A 21,200-nucleotide genomic window follows, 5' to 3' on the forward strand; every position below is an offset into this window, starting at 1 on the left:
TGATTAACCTCATCCTTCATAAATCCATCCGCCGACACGTCAACTCCCAAGTATCTGAAAACATTCACTTCTTCCATACTCCTCCTCCCCAATTTGATATCCAATTTTTCTTTATCTAAATCATTTGATACCCTCATCATCATATTCTTTTCTGTGTTCACTTTCAACTTTCTACCTTTACACACATTCCCAAACTCATCCACTAACCTTTGCAATTTTTCTTTAGAATCTCCCATAAGCACAGTATCATCAGCAAAAAGTAACTGTGTCAATTCCCCTTTTTATAATTTAAGAGGTTTTCCTCCTTGTGTTTGCATTTTGACTCTGGCCCACAATGTGATCTCACTGGATGGGAACCTGCTACTCCTTGCACTGAATAACCCACTGTGGTTTAGCACTTCATATTAATATCATAGTATATATTCCTTGATGGATCAAAGCACATGACTGCCCAGATAGTAAATAATAATTTTTTCTGTGGGTTAGAAATACTCAGGCAATTTTATAACCTTAATTCACCTTGCTTCTCCCAATAATGGCATATACTAATTTTTTTCTTGTGAGGATTCATTGTTCCTGAATCCTCAGTTAAATTAAAGAGAATTAAATTTGTGAAATTAACATCTGATTTAGGTGTTCTTTTAGAAGACATGGTTATAGAGACGAGTACAACAGTTGGGTTTTATTTTATCAAGATAGTGTAAGACTTTCTTCATTTTTTATCATTTTTCCCCTCCTTCTTTTAACTTACCATGGTACTAAATTATGACATACCCTACCCTCTTTTCTGGCTGCATTTTTACTTTTAATATTTTTAATGCAGTTTTCAAACCTAAGTGGTCCTTATTGTGATAGGATAAGGATAGCTTATAATTGTGTATAGCATACAGAGGTTTGAACACAACAGCACTGTGGGACCTCTTGCATATCATACTGTAATTTGAAGCTTGTGTTATATAAAAGAGTGATGACTCTCATACAAAAGCAGTTTATGCATATGTTGTATGTAACACTCATGTTTGTTACATATGGTTGTATTTGTGCAACTAATATGATTCACTTGGAGGCCAACATTGACAGTATTTCAAAAATTACCGGAACCTTGTTTTTCACTGTAAGATCAACCAGCTTTGTAATAATTTTAACAGAGGTGTTCTCTCAGCAGGTGAGTGTCATTGTACCAGTAGTAGTGAGTATTTAGCATGGACTATTTGAGTGATTTGATTTGATCCCAAACTAATATAAAACTTTATGGTTAACAAATCCTAACAAGGATGTGGAAATTATTTAACCTGAATATTTTTAGGGTTATTAAATTTTTTATATTCTAAGATGAAATTATTTTTTATGCAAGTTGTATAAGTGGGTAAACATAAATAGTAATTATTCTTTTAAAGGAAGATGCATGGGGATCTTGTTTTATTTATTGCTTCTTGTCTAAATTAAATTGTAAAGCTTCATGTGGATATATCTATTAGTACAGTAATTAATCCAGTGGAGACAGTGAATGGGGAAGTATAAGTGCTTTTGCAATGCCATTTTACCTTGGATATCCCTAATTGAAACATTAAATTTTGTGTAACTTGTTTTCAAAACAAATATTTTGATGGCATTACATCTTCAGTAGTGCATCTCCTGGGGGGAGGAGGAGGGTTGTTAGTCATCAGTGGTGTATCTACTGAAGGAATATTGCTGTGAACTTGTTAAGCAAATATAGAGCTACATTCATTTCTGTTAAAATTTTATTTAATTTTTTCTTTTTCATGATGCTTATTTTAAGAAAACCCTCTATACTGTATATATGATAAAAATGAAATTAGCATTAGACATTAAAAAATATTTGTATAAGTGAATATTATAATTTAGCATAAGTGTAATTCTGCTCTAAATTAACGATTCCTTTACTAAAACATAAAAGTATCAATTCCTACCAAGTCCCTTAATTTCTAATGATACAAAATGTGATTTGCTTTATTCTTTGATGTGTGTGCACTGCAGGGTTTCAGCAGTTAGATTTATTACTCAAAATTCTGAAAGGTTTTCAGATTTTAATAAACAGCAATGAAATTACCATATAAACCTTTGTCTAGGTATAGGACTTATTATTCTCCACATACTAGTAGGACTTTTCCTCACTTTCCTGAACCTTGTGTGATGAGTGAAGGAATCTCTCTTGTTTGTCTGTGCACAATATAGATGCAGGAATGAATGCAGTTGTATGTATAGGTTTTACTTATGAATATGGGCTTTTCATTGCTGGGTGTAGTAGGAAGTCTTCAGAATGTGTTAGCCCCCCTTTGGACTTGTATATCATGGGTTACACCCAGATGGCAGTGTAATGATACTCTTCCATAGTTCTTCCATTTATTGTACAAATGGTGCATACACAAGGGGAGCAAGCAGCCATAAGTTTCAACTGCCTAGGCCACCAGGTCTGAGTAACACTTGGGATAGCTCCAGTCAAACACACACACACCTATTGCATACCTTATTTTAATGTTTACACTTGCACAGAACCCTCACAAAAGAGTTCTTTATAGGTGAAATTACTGACAGCTTGGCTCTACTATGGCTGGGCAAACACTCACAGCAGTAACAGTGCTAAGCATTGCTGCACAAGAGCACAAGGGTGTCAGAATTATGGTGATTGGAGGGGCCAGTGTTAGTGGGAGTGAGAGTTGTGATATGGAAGTGAAAAGTATTAATATAAAGAGGTGGTTAAGGGGAGGATGAGAGTGGATTGTGAGGTAAGCAGTGGATGGATAAATGTTGTATGGCTTGAACTCCATAGGCATAATCATTTGTGAAGTGAATACGTCTATGTGTGTAAGGGGAGGGGGGAGAAAGAGGGTAGTGTGGAGTGAGGGGGGGGGGAATTTTATGCAATGTGTTGCTGGGTAGCTACCATGGTTAAGTAAAATGGGCAAGCATTTTATTTACAATGTTGGTATTGATGGGGTACTGAGTCAACATTAAAGGGAATAAGAAACAACTTGGTACTGAATTTTATTTTATTGTTGGTTTGGGCAGCAGTGTATATGATTGATTTCTCATCCTGAGTGTTTTTGCCATTGTATAGGTGTGGTAATTTTCAGACCTCATTCATATTACTAATGAATCCACATTATTTGTTGAACAAGCATTACTGCCTTTTCATCATTAAAAAGGGGTTCTGAATCTTATTTAATATTATCTGCAGTTATATATTGAACCAGTGCTGGAATACCATGTCACAGGATGTGGTATTAGATTTACTTAAGTGACGGACCTCATAATGCAGATTATGATGAGTATTTTTAGATATAGTAGGTAGTAGGTTGGTAGACAGCAACCATTCGGAGAGGTTCTACCATCCTACCAAGTGAGTGTAAAAAGGAAGCCTGTATTTGTTTTACATGATGGTAGGATTGCTGGTGTCTTTTTTCTGTCTCATAAACATGCAAGATTTCAGGTATGTCTTACTACTACTACTTACACTTAGGTCACACTACACATACATGTACATGTTTATTGTATACATACTCATCTGAGTTTTCTTTTATTTTATTTTTAGTTCTTGTTCTTGTTCTTAGTGTTTTTCCTTTCATATCCATGGGGAAGTGGAATAAGAATCTTTCCTCTGTAAGCCATGCATGTTGTAAAAGTCATTTAAAATGCTGAGAACAATGGGCTAGTAACCCTTTTCCCGTATAGCCTACTAAAAAGAAAAAGAAGACAACCATCAAAATTTTGGAGTGAGATAAACAAGAAAGCCTAGGAAACAAATGAATTTATCAATTAAAAACAGAGTAGGGGAGTTAGTAAATGGGGAGCTGGAGGTATAGGGTAGATTGCAGGAATATTTTGAGGGACTTCTAAATGTCGATGAAGGGAAGCAGTAATTTCATGCACTGGCCAGGGAGGTATAACATCTTTTAGGAGTGAAGAAGAGCAGGATGTGAGTAGGGAAGATGTGTGAGGCATTACGTAGAATGAAAGGGGGTAAAGCAACTGGAACTGACGGGATCATGACAGAAATGTTAAAAGCAGGGGATGATATTGTGTTGGAGTGGTTGATATTTTTGTTTAATAAGTGTATGAAAGAGGGATGTATAGTTCCTTTATTTAAAGGGAAGGGGGACAAAAGAGATTGTAAAAATTATAGGGGAATAAGTTTACTGAGTATACCAGGAAAAGTGTACGGTAGGGTTATTATTGGGATTAGGATTGGCAGAGAGCATGTATAGTTCCTTTATATAAAGGGAAGGGGGACAAAAGAGATTGTAAAAGTTATAGGGGGAAAAGTTTACCAAGTATACCAGGAAAAGTGTACGGTAGGGTTATTATTGAAAGAATTAGAGGTAAGACAGAGAGTAGGATTGCAGATGAGCAAGGAGGCTTTAGAGTGGGTAGGAGATGTGTGAATCATGTGTTTACATTGAATCATATATGTGAACAGTATTTAGATAAAGGTAGGGAAGTTTTCATTGCATTTATGGATTTAGAAAAGGTATATGATAGTGAATAGGGGAGCAGTGTGGCAGATGTTGCAAGTATATGGAATAGGTAGTAAGTTAATAAATGCTGTAAAGAGTTTTTATGGCGATAGTGAGACTCAGGTTAGGGTGTGTAGGAGAGAGGGAGATTACTTCCCGGTAAAAGTAGGTCTTAGACAGGGATGTGTAATGTCAGCATGATTGTTTAACCCTTTGACTGTCGCAACCCCAAATCCTGAAGTGTCTCCTGGTGCCGCAAAATATTTGAAAAAAAAAAAAAATGATGTTTTCTTATGAAATGATATAGAATTTTTTCCCAATGGTAATGACACCAAAAGTATGAGTGGTGCATTGAGGTATCTGTGGAAACAAAAAAAACGTTACCCATGGAGGCAAAGAAGGGAATGTATGAAAGTATAGTGGTACCAACACACTTACATGGGTGTGAGGCTTGGGTTGCAAGTGCTGCAGCGAGGAGGCGGCTGGAGGCAGTGGAGATGTCCTGTCTAAGGGTAATGTGTGGTGTAAATATTATGCAGAGAATTTGGAGTGTGGAAATTAGGAGGAGGTGTGGACTTACTAAAAGTTTGTCAGAGAGCTGAAGAGGGGTTATTGAGGTGGTTTGGTTATTTAGAGAGAATGGATTAAAGTAGAATGACTTGGAGAGCTTATAAATCTGTAGGGGAAGGAAGGCTGGGTACGGCTCATCCTTGAAAAGGTTGAAGGGAGGGGGTAAAGGAGATTTTGTGGGCGAGGGCTTGGATTTCCACAAGCATGTGTGAACATGTTAGATAGGAGTGGATGGAGATGAGTGGATTTTGGGACCTGATGAGCTGTTGGAGTGTGAGTAGGGTAATATTTAGTGAAGATATTCAGGGAAACCAGTTAGCTGGACTTGAGTCCTGGAAATGGGAAGTTCAGTGCCTGCACTTTAAAGGAGGGGTTTGGGATATTGGCAGTTTGGAGGGACTTCTGAATTGTCATATCTGAGCACCTCTGCAAAGACAGTGATTACTTATGAGTGAGGTGAAAGTGTTGAATGATGGTGAAAGTGTTTTCTTTTTGGGGATTTTCTTTCTTTTTGGGTCACCTTGCCTCGGTGGGAGACAACCGATGTGTTAAAATTTTTTTTTTTTAGATATGTACCAATAAGACGTTAAATTCCTTAAACAAGTACTAGAAAACATTTCAACTCAGAGCTAGTCTAAAAAATTAAGTAGCTCTTATGTATTTAGACTTTAATGAACATTATTAGAGCATCCTTGTCAAGCTTATCTTCTGGAAGCCAAGATATGCAGTGGCCAGTAATTAAAAGGCTTGATCCACCAAATGATTCACTGCAACAGTTGTAGTTGTGCTGTCTACCAACCAGGCATAACTTCAGTTATGCTGGAATTTTACAAGTCAGCTTGGTTTTCCTTAGTAAAACAAAAATTTGCAATAAGATGATAAGCAACAGTAAACTGCGTGTGTACGGTTGGTAAGGCTGGTGAGGAAGTGTGGCGCAGCACCAGCCTGAGTGTATTGATTAAAGTATTGATCTGAGAGGCAGAAGAGAGGAGGCACTGCGTCGGTCTCAGTGGAGCTTTCCCTTATGTGTGGTGCAGACAGGAAAGCTTGACCTGCTACACAAACATTAGAACACATGCCATTATTCCCACATTTATTAATCATGATGCTGTGCTTACAGCTTTGAGAACTGTTGCACAGTACTAAGCAATTTAGAACGGAAAGCAGTATTTCTTCCTACATTAAAATGGCCAAGAAGAAGAACCGTGGGAAGAAATCTTCCGGTCCTAAACCCAATATTGCACCAATTCCTGAAAATACTTCCACGTCTACACAAGGAATAGTTGATGATTTAGACACTACTGTCAGTGTAGAAGAAAATTGCTCTGCTAACCACTTAGACAAAACAAAGAATGCATCAGTATGTCTTCCCAGTGTCAAAACTGTACCAGAGGTGTGCCAAAAGGAAAATGATTCAGCTGCTGCCACTGAAAAAGTAGGAATGTACAAGGATTTTTGTAAAAAATTTGTTTTTCAGATACTTTGAGTGTAGAAGCAGTGAGCTACCATAATATGAATGCTTTCATAGAAAAAGAAATTCAAATTTGAGAATTTCTATTAGCTTCTGTATTTTATGACTATTCAGTTTGATTGAATTTGTTAATTGGTAAACTGATGTTATTTTTTTTTTTTTTTTAAGTGCTGGGCTTTGGTTTGTTTTGTTCACTTTAATTGGAATATGATGACCCCCTCCTCCATCCCCCATTCCCATCTACACCCCAGACTGAGTGGAGCAGTGTTGGTAAAATTTATCTTTTATGTAGTTTTAGAACTCAATGTGTGGTGTAAATATTATGCAGAAAATTCGGAGTGTGGAAATTAGGAGAAGGTGTGGAGTTAATAAAAGTATTAGTCAGAGGGCAGAAGAGGGGTTGTTGAGGTGGTTTGGTCATTTAGAGAGAATGGATCAAAGTAGAATGACATGGAAAGCATATAAATCTATAGGGGAAGGAAGGCGGGGTAGGGGTCGTCCTCGAAAGAGTTAGAGAGAGGGGGTAAAGGAGGCTTTGTGGGCAAGGGGCTTGGACTTCCAGCAAGCGTGCGTGAGCGTGTTAGATAGGAGTGAATGGAGACGGATGGTACTTGGGACCTGACGATCTGTTGGAGTGTGAGCAGGGTAATATTTATTTTCATATAGTCAGACTTGAGTCCTGGAAATGGGAAGTACAATGCCTGCACTTTAAAGGAGGGGCTTGGGATATTGGCAGTTTGGAGGGATATGTTGTGTATCTTTATATGTATATGCTTCTAAACTGTTGTATTCTGAGCACCTCTGCAAAAACAGTGATAATGTGTGAGTGTGGTGAAAGTGTTGAATGATGATGAAAGTATTTTCTTTTTGGGGATTTTCTTTCTTTTTTGGGTCACCCTGCCTCAGGGGGAGATGGCCGACTTGTTAAAAAAAAAAAAAAAATGAAAGAAGTAACTTTAAAACTGTGTATAATGAATTTCTTGTTTTTCATAACTTCAGAAATTATCTGTTTGTAGTTATAAAAGAGCAACACTGTACTTACCATGTCCCAACTTCATGTTTTTTTTTTTTGTCTGTTTCTTTTTTAAGCCTTAAAATCATGGCTGTGTGTATTCTATTATTTTGTGTGGTTATCTTTTTTTTTTTTTTTTTCTAAATAAAAGAATGTTTTGTACTTTGTCCTTCATAATGCATCTCTGAGTTCTGGGAGCCATTTTGTAGCACGTTTAGGCTTTCTTTTTTTATAGATATGCAAGTTTGAGCAACTTATATTTGACCTAATATGCATTATAAATAGTATTTTAGCATGTCACCTCCATATACTGTATCTAAAGGCTTTATTTTTATAGTACTATTAATATAGCAAATGCATTTCTTACTGCACTTGTGATTTTGTGTTAATTTATTATTTAAAATAACTGTTCTCTTGAAACCCTTGGATCTAATTTTTATTTGTTTAAAGTTTCTCCAGTTTTCCTTACGTTGTATACTCAAAAAAAATTCCATTATTCGTTTCACTCTTGTTTATCCTATCCAGAGTTTTAGTAGTAAATATGAGATCCAGTATTTTTTTATGCACTAGTACATAATTGTTTTGTTTTAGTATGTTATGTAAATTCTATAACCAGATGAAGGAAATTGGTCGAACATGTGTTTTCTAGTCTTGTTAAATAGGCCATCATTCCATTTCTTTGGTGTTGAATGTTAGTTCTGAGTTTTTAGTCTTTACGTTGCTACCACTAAGATTGCAACATCAATTGTATTTATAATTAAAATTTTAAGTTGTTGGGTTTACTTTATTAAGGGAGGGTCTCTTGATCCAAGGAATTGGACCTGCCTTCCACTTCCTTGGATCAAACATAAATGCCTTCCATTTCTCCAGGTGCTATATGACCCCTACAGACTTAGTGCTCTCCCATGAATATAAATTTGCCAGTACAGTACTGTATTGCTTTTTCAACCTCCCCCCTCCCTTTTTTATTTTTATTACCCATTTCTTTTCTTTTACCAAATTATTCTTTGTAAAATCTTTCATTTGATGCACTGGAACTTAGGACAACATTTTAGTCTGGCGTGGATGATTAACTAGTCCAAGCGAGACAAAAAGTCATCATAATTTCCAGTCTCCTGTGTGCAGATTGTATGTGTATCGTTCCAGTCACGGTATTGTGCCTTTTTATTCTTCCATTTGATGCATGTTTCCAGGAATTTGGTAGCAGTTAAGCACACCATATAAAGTTATTTTTTCTTATAAATCTCTTGATTAGTATTAACTGCATTTATATCTGTAGGCAAAAGGGTTGCAAGTTTTGTCTTGCATTCCTGTGCATTTTCATTTGCCTTTTTTTATTTGTATCGTCTATTTAGTGTCTTCCGATGCTATTGTGGATTCAGTGAAATGGTTAAAACTTGGGGTGAGAGGTGAACTGGGGGTAGATGAAGTTTTTTGATCAAAAGGCATCACAAAGTGCCAGAGTATACCTAGCTGAGAAGTGCTTTATTGTAGGTATTTTCTCATGAGAAATTTGAGATTTGTTTATTATTTTATTTTAAATTAGTAAAGTTTTTAGATGATCATAGTTATAAATAACACCATACAATATATTGCAAGATGTGCAACAAAGTAAACAAAACTAAGGTTAAAGATTTACTGTATGGTGCAACCTCCAAATTGTCAGCAGTGTTTCTAGAGTGAGCAATGTGAATCCAGAATCAGTGAACACTTGTATTCTGCCTGCATTATTGAATTTTCTATTAACTGAAAGGATGGAGGGGTACAATACTACAAGTTGTAAATTTACAGCCTGTCACTAAAGATTCATCATTATGGAAGGCACAAAATTGTGTAATTACGGTGTAATATATAATACAGTGCATTGGTGAAAAAAGTAAAGAGTAAACTTTAATACATTTTGTCCAGGACTGGAGTTTAAGTATACATGTATGTATAAAAAACATCCACCGCCTTGTAAGGCAAGAAATGTTTTTATACATAGGTCATGTCAAGCTCGGGAGAGGTCAGAGGAGAGAGTAGTAAGAAGTGAGGTAAGTCAGTTTGGAGGACCGAGTGAACAATGGTCATACTATCATGCTGATAAGGAAAGGGACTTGTGGTTTGTGCCTATGGATAAGGGGCCTCTTCTCTCTACAGAGTGCTTGCTAAGAACCCCGCACCTCGTACTCCTGGCCAGTGATATGGGACAGTTTATGGACATGGATTGCAGAATGGAAAAATAGATTGAGTAGTTTTATTGTGATTATGATTTATGTAATTTGGCCATTGACAGTAGCAATTTGGCCATGACGGTAGCAAGCTGGTATTACAGTAGACCATCTTTTGTGCCTCCATGTACTGCATTTCCATCCTTTTGCAATTCATTTTTTTTTTCTTTCTATCTATTTCCTCCTTTCACCCCGAATGTCACCACCTTTTGTGATGGCCCCACCCTTTTCCACTTTGTACTCTGACATGACCATCCTTTGTGGCAGCACAGGCAGGCCAGTTCCCCTCCCACATGCCTTGGGCCTCTTGTTTCATGGTAGACCTAACTGTGTACAGCCTTCCCCCTTGCCTCCCACCAGCCACCCACACCACCACCAGTTGTCTCATGGACGAGTACCATACGATTTTTCTAGTGTGTTATCACTTAATTTTTTATCATCCCAATGCTGTGTGTGGATATTATTCATGGCATCAAAGAGGCACTTCAGTCTTGGGTAAGGTGCCAAAAAGTAGTTTAAACATGAAACTATGCCTCTATTGAAGAAAAAATGGAAAGCAGTTAATACAGCTAAATATAACTTAGTCTTGAATGACTGGATTCAAGAGAAAACAAAAAAATGTGCACCACTTAATTTCCCTGTGATCCATGAGAAAGCTTTATCTTGTTATAAAACACTGTGCGACTAGGAAGGAAAACATGCAGCGAGTGCACCTTTAGACACTTACAGTTTAATAGGTTTAATGTGCAGTAAGCTTCATAATGTAAAGTTAAGTGGTGAGAGTGCCTCTGCTGACCACATAGCAGCAGAGAATTTTCCTGCTGAGTTGCAGGAAATGATTACTGCAGAGTGCACCTGAGCAGGTTAAATAGTTAATTCTGATGAGATAAGATTGTTCTGGAAAAAGATGCCTTCTAGAATTTACATCAGCAAGCAAGAAAAAACTGCTACTGGCTTCAAACCAGCAAAGCACAGTTTGGTTTGCTGGTGTTCATTAATACTACCAGTGACTTGAAAAGGCAGACCTATGCTTGTTTATCACTCAAAGAATCCCTGTGCCATAAAACAGACACAAAAACACTTTGCTTGTTATCTGGCTGCAAACCACTCACCATGGATGACAGAAGAATTTATTGTTTTTTCTTTTAACCATCAAATATGACTATCACTGATACAACCACTGGATCAAGGTGTAATAGTGTATCTACACACGCAGAGTGGCGCAGAAACTGCTTGCAGCCGGGCTCAGAGCTTGGAGTGCCAGAGTTCTGGTATAAATTCAACATTTTAGATGTCTAATGTGGGGTAAGTCATTTAAAATGTCCGTTGGATAATGTACTGAAATTAACAATAGATGTAAGCTGGGGAAAATTGTGACCTATTGAGGTGAATAATTTCATAGGATTTCTCTCAGTTGAAAGTCATGTCAAATAAATTGTTCAGCTGGTAAGGAGATTGCCAGGTGAGGGCTGTGGAGACATGCAACCAGAAGACATTAATAAACTTTTAGAAGATGACAAGGAAGAAAGAAGTGCAGAGGCAGTGTTGACAGAGCTGAATTCCCAGACTTGGAGAGTTTAAGATGAGGAGCCCGCAGGGAAACAGTTAACACTTCAACAGTTACCTGAGCAGTTCTGTGTTGCTGCTAAATTTGCAGATGTTTTCATTGAAGAGGACCCTGACACACACACACAAGCTCTGCTCTGAAACTGATACTCAACCATGCAATGATGCCCTACCGATGGTAGTATACAGTTTTGGTGGGTAAAACTCAGGAGAGATGCATGACAATACTTCAGGGCTTCCCTTAGTAAGAGTTCTGTGTTGGCCTCAGCCCACAAACCCCAGCCATCCACTTCAGCCAGCAAACCCCAGCCATTTACTTCAGTCCATGAACCCCAGCTCTCTACTTTATCCACCTCATCCGAGGCCCATTGAGGGCACACCAAGCGTCTCCACTGACGTCAAGTCACTTTAGCAACCAGAATTTAAGGTAAGTGTATTCACAGTGCTTGACTTTCTTTGGTTATGCTAGGTTAAATCATCCTGTATTATACTATAACAACATGTTTTACTGTGCCCATAACATCTATGTGCCTTTTAAAATCTTTGTACAATACTTGGTTTATTATTATAGGTGAATTGTGTATTTACAAGAAAAGTTGTTTGACTTTTTGGAGGTAGCATAAAACATAACCTATTTTTACCCATAAGTTGTTCACTCCACCTATTGCATTTTTACATATAGCTCTATTTTTTCTGGAGCTTATCTCATGCAAAAGATGGTTGTTAACTGTAATAGTTCCTATCATATAAAAATTTACACATTCGACGTATATCTCAAAGGTGTAAATTTTTATATGTTTGAAACAATGTTTAAAGCATTGAATAGCCAAGAGGTTCTAGTACTTTATATATACAAAGTACAGTGGAACCCTGGTTATATGCCATAATCCATTCCAGGAAGTTGGCCTGAATCTGGAATGGTCTAAATCCGAATCAATATTTCCCTTTAGAAATAATGTAAGTACAATTAATCTGTTCCAGACACCCAAAAATATCAAAAAATGCATTTTTTAAAGATTAACTATAGTTTTACATACACAAAATGACTAGAAAGAAATAGTAATTTTAATAATAAATGAACATTACATACCTTTATTGAAAGCTTGTTGGCATATGGAAGAAGACGAGGAGGAGAGAGGAAGGACTGATTACCTTTCTGGGGTTATTTCCCTTCTTGTCTTTTACTGGCACTAGGACCAACTTGAGTCACTGGACCCCTGTCACACAAAATATCTGTCCAGAGAGGCCCGTTTCTGGCGTCTCTGTAAAACTTGCCTAAAATGGGACAAGACATTGTCATTGAACATGGTGCAGACACGGGTTGCAGCAGTTTTGTCAGGGTGATAACACTCTGCAAAACTTTGCACATCCCACTTTGCACAAATGTCCTTAATCAGTGAAGGCTCATTCTCCCCCCACTTCCTCCTCTGAAGCAATATCCCCAGCTGCAGTCTGTTGCTGTTTCCAGTTGAAGGTGTTGCAGCTCTTCATTGGTTAGCTCTTCCCTGTGGTCCTCCACCAACTCTTCCACATCCTCACCACTCCCATCCAACCCCATGGACTTCCCCAATGATACAATACGCTCCACAACAGGGTTAGCCTCAAACCCTTCAAAATCCTTTCTCAAGGACACAATCTGGCCACAGTTTTCTCCAAGAAGAGTTCAAAGTATTGGAAATCACTCCCTGCCAAGCCTTATCTATAAGGCTTATGCATTGGAGGATATTGAAGTGATCCCTCCAGAGCTCTTACGGTCAATTCAGTGTCCGAGGTCATTTCAAAGTACCTTTGAAACTCTGATGAACTTAAACTCCTCAAACAATTAGTCTTCCAAGTCTGGAGGATGAGCAGGAGCATTGTCCAGTACCAGGAGGCACTTAAGTGGCAATTTATTTTCCAGGAGGTATTTTTTCACACTAGGGCCAAACACTTCATTGACCCACTCAGTGGAAATTAGCCTCGTGACCTATGCCTTATTGTTAGCCCTCTACATCACACACAATTTACTCTTCATTACGTTATTTTTCTTGAACACTTGGGGATTTTCAGAGTGATACGTGAGTAAAGGCTTTATTTCGAAATCCCCACTAGAGTTACCGCAGAACAGGAGAGTTAGCCTGTCTTTCATAGGCTTTTGTCCTGGCAGTGCCTTTTCCTCCTGTGTAATGTAGGTCCTCTTTGGCATTTTCTTCCAAAAGAGGCCTGTTTCATCACAACTGAACACTTGTTGGGGGAGGAATTTCACAGTTGCAATAAAAAAAAAACACCAGAATGCTGTGAAGTATTCCTAATCCAACGAGAGAGAGATGCAGACTGAGTGTGATACGCGTGAGGAAGAGTGTCGTTGATTGGTGGTGACGCGTCTCATATGGCCTATGTCCGAGAGCATGGCCGATATCTGGAGCAAAATTTCGCCAATAAAAGTGCTTGATTTCCAAATCGGCCGATTTCCGTGACGGCCTATAACCGGGGTTCCCTGTACTTGGAACTGGGGGAGCAGTGATGCAGTTGTATCAGGACAGAACTAAATACAATGGACCCCCGGTTAACGATATTTTTTCATTCCAGAAGTATGTTCAGGTGCCAGTACTGACCGAATTTGTTCCCATAAGGAATATTGTGAAGTAGATTAGTCCATTTCAGACCCCCAAACATACACGTACAAATGCATTTACATAAATACACTTACATAATTGGTCGCATTGGGAAGTGATCGTTAAGCGGGGGTCCACTGTATAAGATTCTGGAGGTAGCCACATTTCCTTCAACTGATACTGTAGGTAAAAATTTTATTATATGAATAATGGACATTGAGTAGTAGGTCTTGCCAGAAGTACAGTTCCTTGTTTTGCTTGATAGTATCACTTGAATGAATTGTGGCTACCTCCAGAATTCTGCATGGAGTTCTATCCTCCTGAGACAATTGCACTGCTGTTCTCCAGTTCCTGTGGGAGTGTAGACTGTAATAACCTCACAGTGCTTGCTTGTCTTATAAGGTGGTTTATCTGCTTTTTCCTCCAGTCCTGGGCGAAGTTATAATACGAGTTTCCTTACAACATAGTGTCTTGCCACCTGTCAGCTTATGCCATTATTCAAGTACTGTACTGTATTCTGATTGTTTAGATACTGGTGTTTTTTATGTAATTTAAGTAATATATTGTGGGATAGAAGAATTAAGGGATGTTATACATGTGGACAAAGAAAGCAAGCAATAATTCTATAAGTATTATTTTGTAGTATATCTTATTGTCAATAGCAGCTGTCCCTTGCTGTTGCCTGCCAAGTGCTACTTCACTCAGGGTGTTACATTGCAATTTTATAGCTGTAGTGTAAGAGTGTGATGGAGTGAACGATGAAAGTTTTTCTTTTTCGAGCCACCCTGCCTTGGTGGGAAACGGCCGATGTGTTAATAATGATAAAAAAAAAAATTCTCTTGTTCACTCACATTCTCATTTTACCATTGTTGAATTATATATCAAGTGTATATACAGATAACTTGTAATTTTGGCAGGTGGGAAAGACTAAGAACAAAAATTAATTGAAATTTTATTTGTGGGTAATTAGCTTGTGGTAGTTTTGACACTGCTTCCTAATAAAATTTGGATGTCCATAAAATGAAAGTTCAGTGTAGCAAACATCTTTAGGAACTGTAACAAAAGGTATTTTAATAGAGAACTTGTTTTTCCAAGAATGATTAAAATATTTCAGATAATGGCATTGATTAGCTATTACTTAAAAAAAATTCTACAAGAATTTTAATTTCACTGTCAAACACATACCAAGTAGAACATATTGAATAGCACCTGTTGATTAAAGTTTTTATGGTATTTTCTTTAAATTTGGTTCAAAGGAGTGAAAGCATGGGCCTAATCCTGTAAATGAGCTTAGAGTATACTGTACTAATGAAGGTACCATTAACCTCACTGTGAATACAGTATTTATGAATATTCTCTGATATTCTTGCTCTTTCCCATCTCCCAGAATCTTATTTCTTCAAGGTCAGTCGTCAGATAACTTGATAGTTGAAATTTATTACCTATGAGGTATATGTACAGATAACATTGTTGGGATTTATTATGCAACATGTGTATGAACGTGTATATACTGAAAGCTTTCATGTTGATTGTCCACATAAATATGGAATAAATTAAAAATTGAAGCTACATGGCCACCTTCCTTAACACACATTTGTGGTCCTGTGTTCTTATGTCATATTAATAAATGTCATTTATCAGCTTACATAACGGTAGTAATGCAGTTGATATCTGAGCGAGGCTCTTATATGGACATTTAATGTAAATATTGAATAAAATAATTGGATTACAATCTCTTACTTTTAACTAACATTACTGACAGTATCACTGCTCTCTCCAAATCTCTCCATTTACTAGCTTTCAAAAAATGAACTGTACTTTCTAGATTTAAATCCATATCCAGGGATCATTGCCCTACAGCTCATTAGCAAGACAATTGTTCATTACAGTATACTGAATGTAGGTAGAATTTCATAAGATTTATCCGACATATATGATTGAGACAAATAAAAGACTAGCAGTCAAAAGGCAAGACTTTTAGACTTCCATTTCATTATGGTAGTTCCTCCCTAGGTGGTTGCTGTTTATCAGTCTACCTGTACTACCTTAGTGGCAGTAGGTGGCACAATGAGCCCCAAAACACAGTAATTCTTATTCACTAACAGATCTGGGAAGCGCATGTCAACCCTTCTGCTAGACACTTTCATTTTCTCTTGCACTTAAAAAAAAAAATAGACCTTGAGCACATGCCTTTATGTAAAAGTAGGTAGTATATCCAGCTGTTTCAGCAAAATATAATTCTGCATGTGATGGCTTTGTCAATACGTATATATGTGCAAGGTGAGTGGAGGTGGATGGCACACGACTGCCCTTCTGCTCTATATGTACCTCATTTTCTTTTATAATTGCTTTTGTTTTGACTACACTGTTCATATGTAAAATAATAATTGGAACAAACCTACAGTAATTTTTACATCAGAGAAGATACAAAATATAATTTGATTTTTTCTTCAGATTTTCATTGTGCCAAAAGTCGTGAAAAATCAGAGTTATTCAGAGGAAACCCTTCAGCCAAAACTGTGGGTAATCGAAGCATGAGAATTTTGAAGGCTGTGAATTTGAGGGTTTTAACTGTTGTACGTCCAACTTAATACAATAGTATTTCCAGTGATTTCTTTAATGTGGACTAATTTGGAGTTTGTGCAAATTACAGAAAATTCTGAATAATAAACTGGAAGTTTATGTCAATTCAACATAGAATTTAGATTCAGAATTATCTGAGCAAGAAATTTCTGAATTATACATTTTCACTAATTTGGAAAGTTCAGATTTCAGAGAGCATTTTGAACTCTAATTTTGGATTTTCTAAATTTGAGACATTTCTGATTAAGAGTTTACTGTATGAATAGTTTCAAGGCTATAATGGATTATACCTGTTTGTTAACTTTAATAAACATTTTGATGAAACTTTCAAATCAGGGTTAGAAATTACCTTCGATTTGATGTAAGGCGATTCAAAGCACTTTCAGATTAACTATTAATATTACTCTTTGTACAGTACAAGGTGTATTTTATTGTTGCATATTTATGATTGGAAATCTGTTAAATAGTGGAATTACCAGTAATTTTTACTAAAATTGTTTTGTTCTTTGTTTTGTATTTCAGGATCAAGGGGCATTCTTGAGTGAGTTTGAGAGCAAGGCATTACAGGTTGCTACCAAAACTGTTCAGCAGCCCAAACCAGAAGTTGTGGAGAAGGTTGTGGAAATTGTCAAGGTACATCTTGTTTTTTATTGTTACATTTATGCATCTATTGGCAGAAAGGTGGGCTGGTGCAAGTATGAGTAGTGGGGGGGGGGGGGTGAAGAGGGTTGGAATAATTTAAAAAATGTAGTATTAGGATGTGGGGCAGAAGTTGTGGTTATAGGAAGGTGGGTGTAGGAGGAAAGAGGAGTGATTAGTGGAATGATGAAATAAAGGGTGTGATAAAAGAGAAAAAGGTGCTTATGAGAGGTTTTTACAAAGCAGAAGTGTTGTAAGAAGAGTAGAGTATATGGAGAGTAAAAGAAAGGTGAAGAGAGAGGTGAGAGAGTGCAAAAAGGAGAGCAGATGATAGAGTGGGAGAGGCACTGTCAAGAAATTTTAATGAAAATAAGAAAAAATTTTGGAGTGAGTTAAACAAGTTAAGAAAGCCTAGGGAATGAATGGATTTGTCAGTTAAAAACAGAGTAGGGGAGTTAGTAGATGGGGAGATGGAGGTACAGTGGACCCCCGGTTAACGATATTTTTTCACTCCATAAGTATGTTCAGGTGCCAGTACTGACCGAATTTATTCCCATAAGGAATATTGTGAAGTAGATTAGTCCATTTCAGACCCCCAAACATACACGTACAAACACACTTACATAAATACACTTACATAATTGGTCGCATTCGGAGGTAATTGTTATGCAGGGGTCCACTGTATTGGGTAGATGGCGAGAATATTTTGAGGTATTTTTAAACGACGAAGAAAGGGAGGTGGTAATTTCATGCACTGGCCAGGGAGGTATACCATCTTTTAGGAGTGAAGAAGAACAGGATGTGAGTGTGGGGGAGGTGCATGAGGCATTACGTAGAATGAAAGGGGGTAAAGCAGCTGGAACTGACGAGATCATGACAGAAATGTTAAAAGCATGGGGGATATAGGGTTGGAGTGGTTGGTATTTTTGTTTAATAAATGTATGAAAGAGGGGAAGGTACCTAGGGATTGGCAGAGAGTGCATATAGTCCCTTTATATAAAGGGAAGGGGGACAAAAGAGATTGCAAAAATTATAGAGGAATAAGTTTACTGAGTATACCAGGAAAAGTGTACAGTAGGGTTATTATTGAAAGAATTAGAGGTAAGACAGAATGTAGAATTGCAGATGAGCAAGGAGGTTTTAGAGTGGGTAGGGGATGTGTAGATCAAGTGTTTACATTGAAGCATATATGTGAACAGTATTTAGATAAAGGTAGGGGAGTTTTTGTTGCATTTATGGATTTAGAAAAGGCATATGATAGAGTGGATAGAGGAGCAATGTGGCAGATGTTGCAAGTATATGGAATAGGTGGTAAGTTACTAAATGCTGTAAAGAGTTTTTGAGGATAGTGAGGCTCAGGTTAGGGTGTGTAGAAGAGAGGGAGACTACTTCCTGGTAAAAGTAGGTCTTAGACAGGAATGTGTAATATCACCATGGTTGTTTAATATATTTATAGATGGGGTTGTAAAAAAAGTAAATGCTAGGTTGTTTGGGAGAGGGGCGGGATTAAATTGTGGGGAATCAAATACAAAATGGGACTTGACAGTTACTTTTTGCTGATGATACTGTGCTTATGGGGATTCTAAAGAAAAATTGCTTAGGTTAGTAGACGAGTTTGGGAGTGTGTAAAGGTAGGATGTTGAAAGTGAACGTAGAAAAGAGTAAGGTGATGAGGGTATGAAATGATTTAGATGAAAAATTGGATACCAGATTAGGGAGGAGTAGTATAGAAGAAGTGAATGTTTTCAGATATTTGGGAGTTGAAGTGTCGGCAGATGGATTTATGAAGGATGAGGTTAATCATAGAATTGATGAAGGAAGAAAGGCTAGTGGTGCATTGAGGTATATGTGGAGACAAAAAACGTTATTTATGGAGGCAAAGAAGGGAATGTATGAAAGTATAGTAGTACCAACACTCTTATATGGGTGTGAAGCTTGGTTTGTAAATACTGCAGCAAGGTGGTGGTTGGAGGCAGTGGAGATGTCCTGTCTATGGGCAGTGTGTGGTGTAAATATTATGCAGAAAACTCGGAGTGTTGAAATTAGGAGAAGGTGTGGAGTTAAAAGTATTAGTTAGAGGGCTGAAGAGGGTTTGTTGAGGTGGTTTGGTCATTTAGAGAGAATGGATCAAAGTAGAATGACATGGTGAGCTTTATTAATCTGTAGGGGAAGGAAGGCAGGGTAGGGGTTGTCCTCGAAAAGGTTGGAGAGAGGGGGTAAAGGTGTTGTGGGCGAGGAGTTTGGACTTCCAGCAAGCATGTGTGAGCATGTTAGATAGGAGTGAATGGAGACGAATGGTATTTGGGACCTGACGAGCTGTTGGAGTGTGAGCAGGGTAATATTTAGTGAAGGGATTCAGGGAAACCGGTTATTTTATATAACTGGACTTGAGTCCTAGAAATGGGAAGTACAATGCCTGCACTCAAAAGGAGGAACTTGGGATATTGGCGGTTTGGAGGGATATATTGTGTATTTTGATACGTATATACTTCTAAACTGTTGTATTCTGGGCACCTCTGCAAAAACAGTGATTATGTGTGAGGTGAAAGTGTTGAATGATGATGAAAGTATTTTCTTTTTGGGGATTTTCTTTCTTTTTGGGTCACCCTGCCTCGGTGGGAGACTGCCGACTTGTTAAAAAAAAAAAAAAGTGTTGTGTGATTACCTCTTTGTAGCTATTGGAGCAGAACTAAGCTATGGTGTTACCATTTTAAATATTCAGTGTAGGTACATGTTGGTAGACAGTAACCACTCGGGGACTTACTACTGCCCTGTCGAAGGGTATGAAATGCAACCTACTAAAAAAAAATTCTCACTGGCAGTGTTGCTCATCATCTTCCTCTCTCATGAACACACATGACGGGTAAATTTTACAAACGTCTACTTAAATTCGGTGTGCACATGCTTTTATATCCCTACGTTCTTCTTAATAGTTCTTAATGTTGTAATACTATTTGCTTTTTAACATGTGGGTCCTGGTCTGAAACCAGGCCATAGGGAGGATAATCCTCAGAACATCAAACGGGTAACATGTATCTAAAAAAATATATATAAAAAAAATTGCAATTGTTTTAGCACTTACTACTTCCTCTTGTGCACTACTTTGGTATTTACTACTGTTTGTTAAACTTCTTAGTAAACTTTCAGTAAATCATCTTAGAGTATAGTTATGGCCTCTTGTTCTGCCAGTTGAAGGTTAAGAAGTCTCTCATGTGCATTCTTCCGTATCCTTGTGTGATCATGAGTAATATTTTGTTCGTTTGCACTCGCACACATGCGTGCGTGCACACACGCGCACACACACATGCGCACACACATGCACATACATGCACACACATGCACGCACACATGCACACACACACACATGCGCACACACATGCACACACACACATGCACACACACACATGCACACACACACATGCACACACACATGCACACACACATGCACACACACATGCACACACACATACGAACAATACGAACAACTGAGGAGGAGGTGAAGAAGCTCTTAAGTGACCTTGACACCTCAAAGGCGATGGGACCGGACAACATCTCCCCATGGGTCCTTAGAGAAGGAGCAGAGATGCTGTGTGTGCCTCTAACCACAATCTTCAACACATCCCTTGAAACTGGGCAACTACCTGAGAAATGGAAGACAGCTAATGTAGTCCCCATATTTAAGAAAGGAAACAGAAACGAGGCACTAAACTACAGACCTGTGTCTCTGACATGTATTGTGTGCAAAGTCATGGAGAAGATTATCAGGAGGAGAGTGGTCGAACACCTGGAAAGGAACAAGATTATAAATGAAAACCAGCATGGGTTCATGGAAGGCAAATCTTGTATCGCAAACCTCCTGGAGTTTTATGACAAGGTAACAGAAGTAAGACATGAGAGAGAGGGTTGGGTAGATTGCGTTTTCCTAGACTGCAGGAAGGCCTTTGACACAGTTCCCCACAAGAGATTAGTGCAGAAGCTGGAGGATCAGGCACACGTAAAAGGAAGGGCACTGCAATGGATAAGGGAATACCTGACAGGGAGGCAGCAACGAGTCATGGTACGTGAAGAGGTATCACAGTG

The 21,200-nt window shown here is 37.9% G+C and overlaps 1 protein-coding gene across 25 annotated transcripts in view; it reads left to right on the forward strand.

Moving 5' to 3' along the window:
* LOC128693696 (ribosome-binding protein 1) overlaps window positions 1–21,200 on the forward strand; it is a 110,816-nt gene that overhangs the window by 42,758 nt on the left and 46,858 nt on the right. For all 25 annotated transcript variants that reach the window (XM_053783493.2, XM_070091092.1, XM_070091099.1 and 22 more), the window contains one exon: window positions 17,004–17,114. In XM_053783493.2, coding sequence (XP_053639468.2) covers window positions 17,004–17,114 — 111 coding nt within the window. The remainder of the gene's footprint in view (window positions 1–17,003; window positions 17,115–21,200) is intronic.

The sequence above is a fragment of the Cherax quadricarinatus genome, chromosome 34, assembly GCF_038502225.1.
Source record: "Cherax quadricarinatus isolate ZL_2023a chromosome 34, ASM3850222v1, whole genome shotgun sequence".
Lineage (NCBI taxonomy): Eukaryota > Metazoa > Arthropoda > Malacostraca > Decapoda > Parastacidae > Cherax > Cherax quadricarinatus.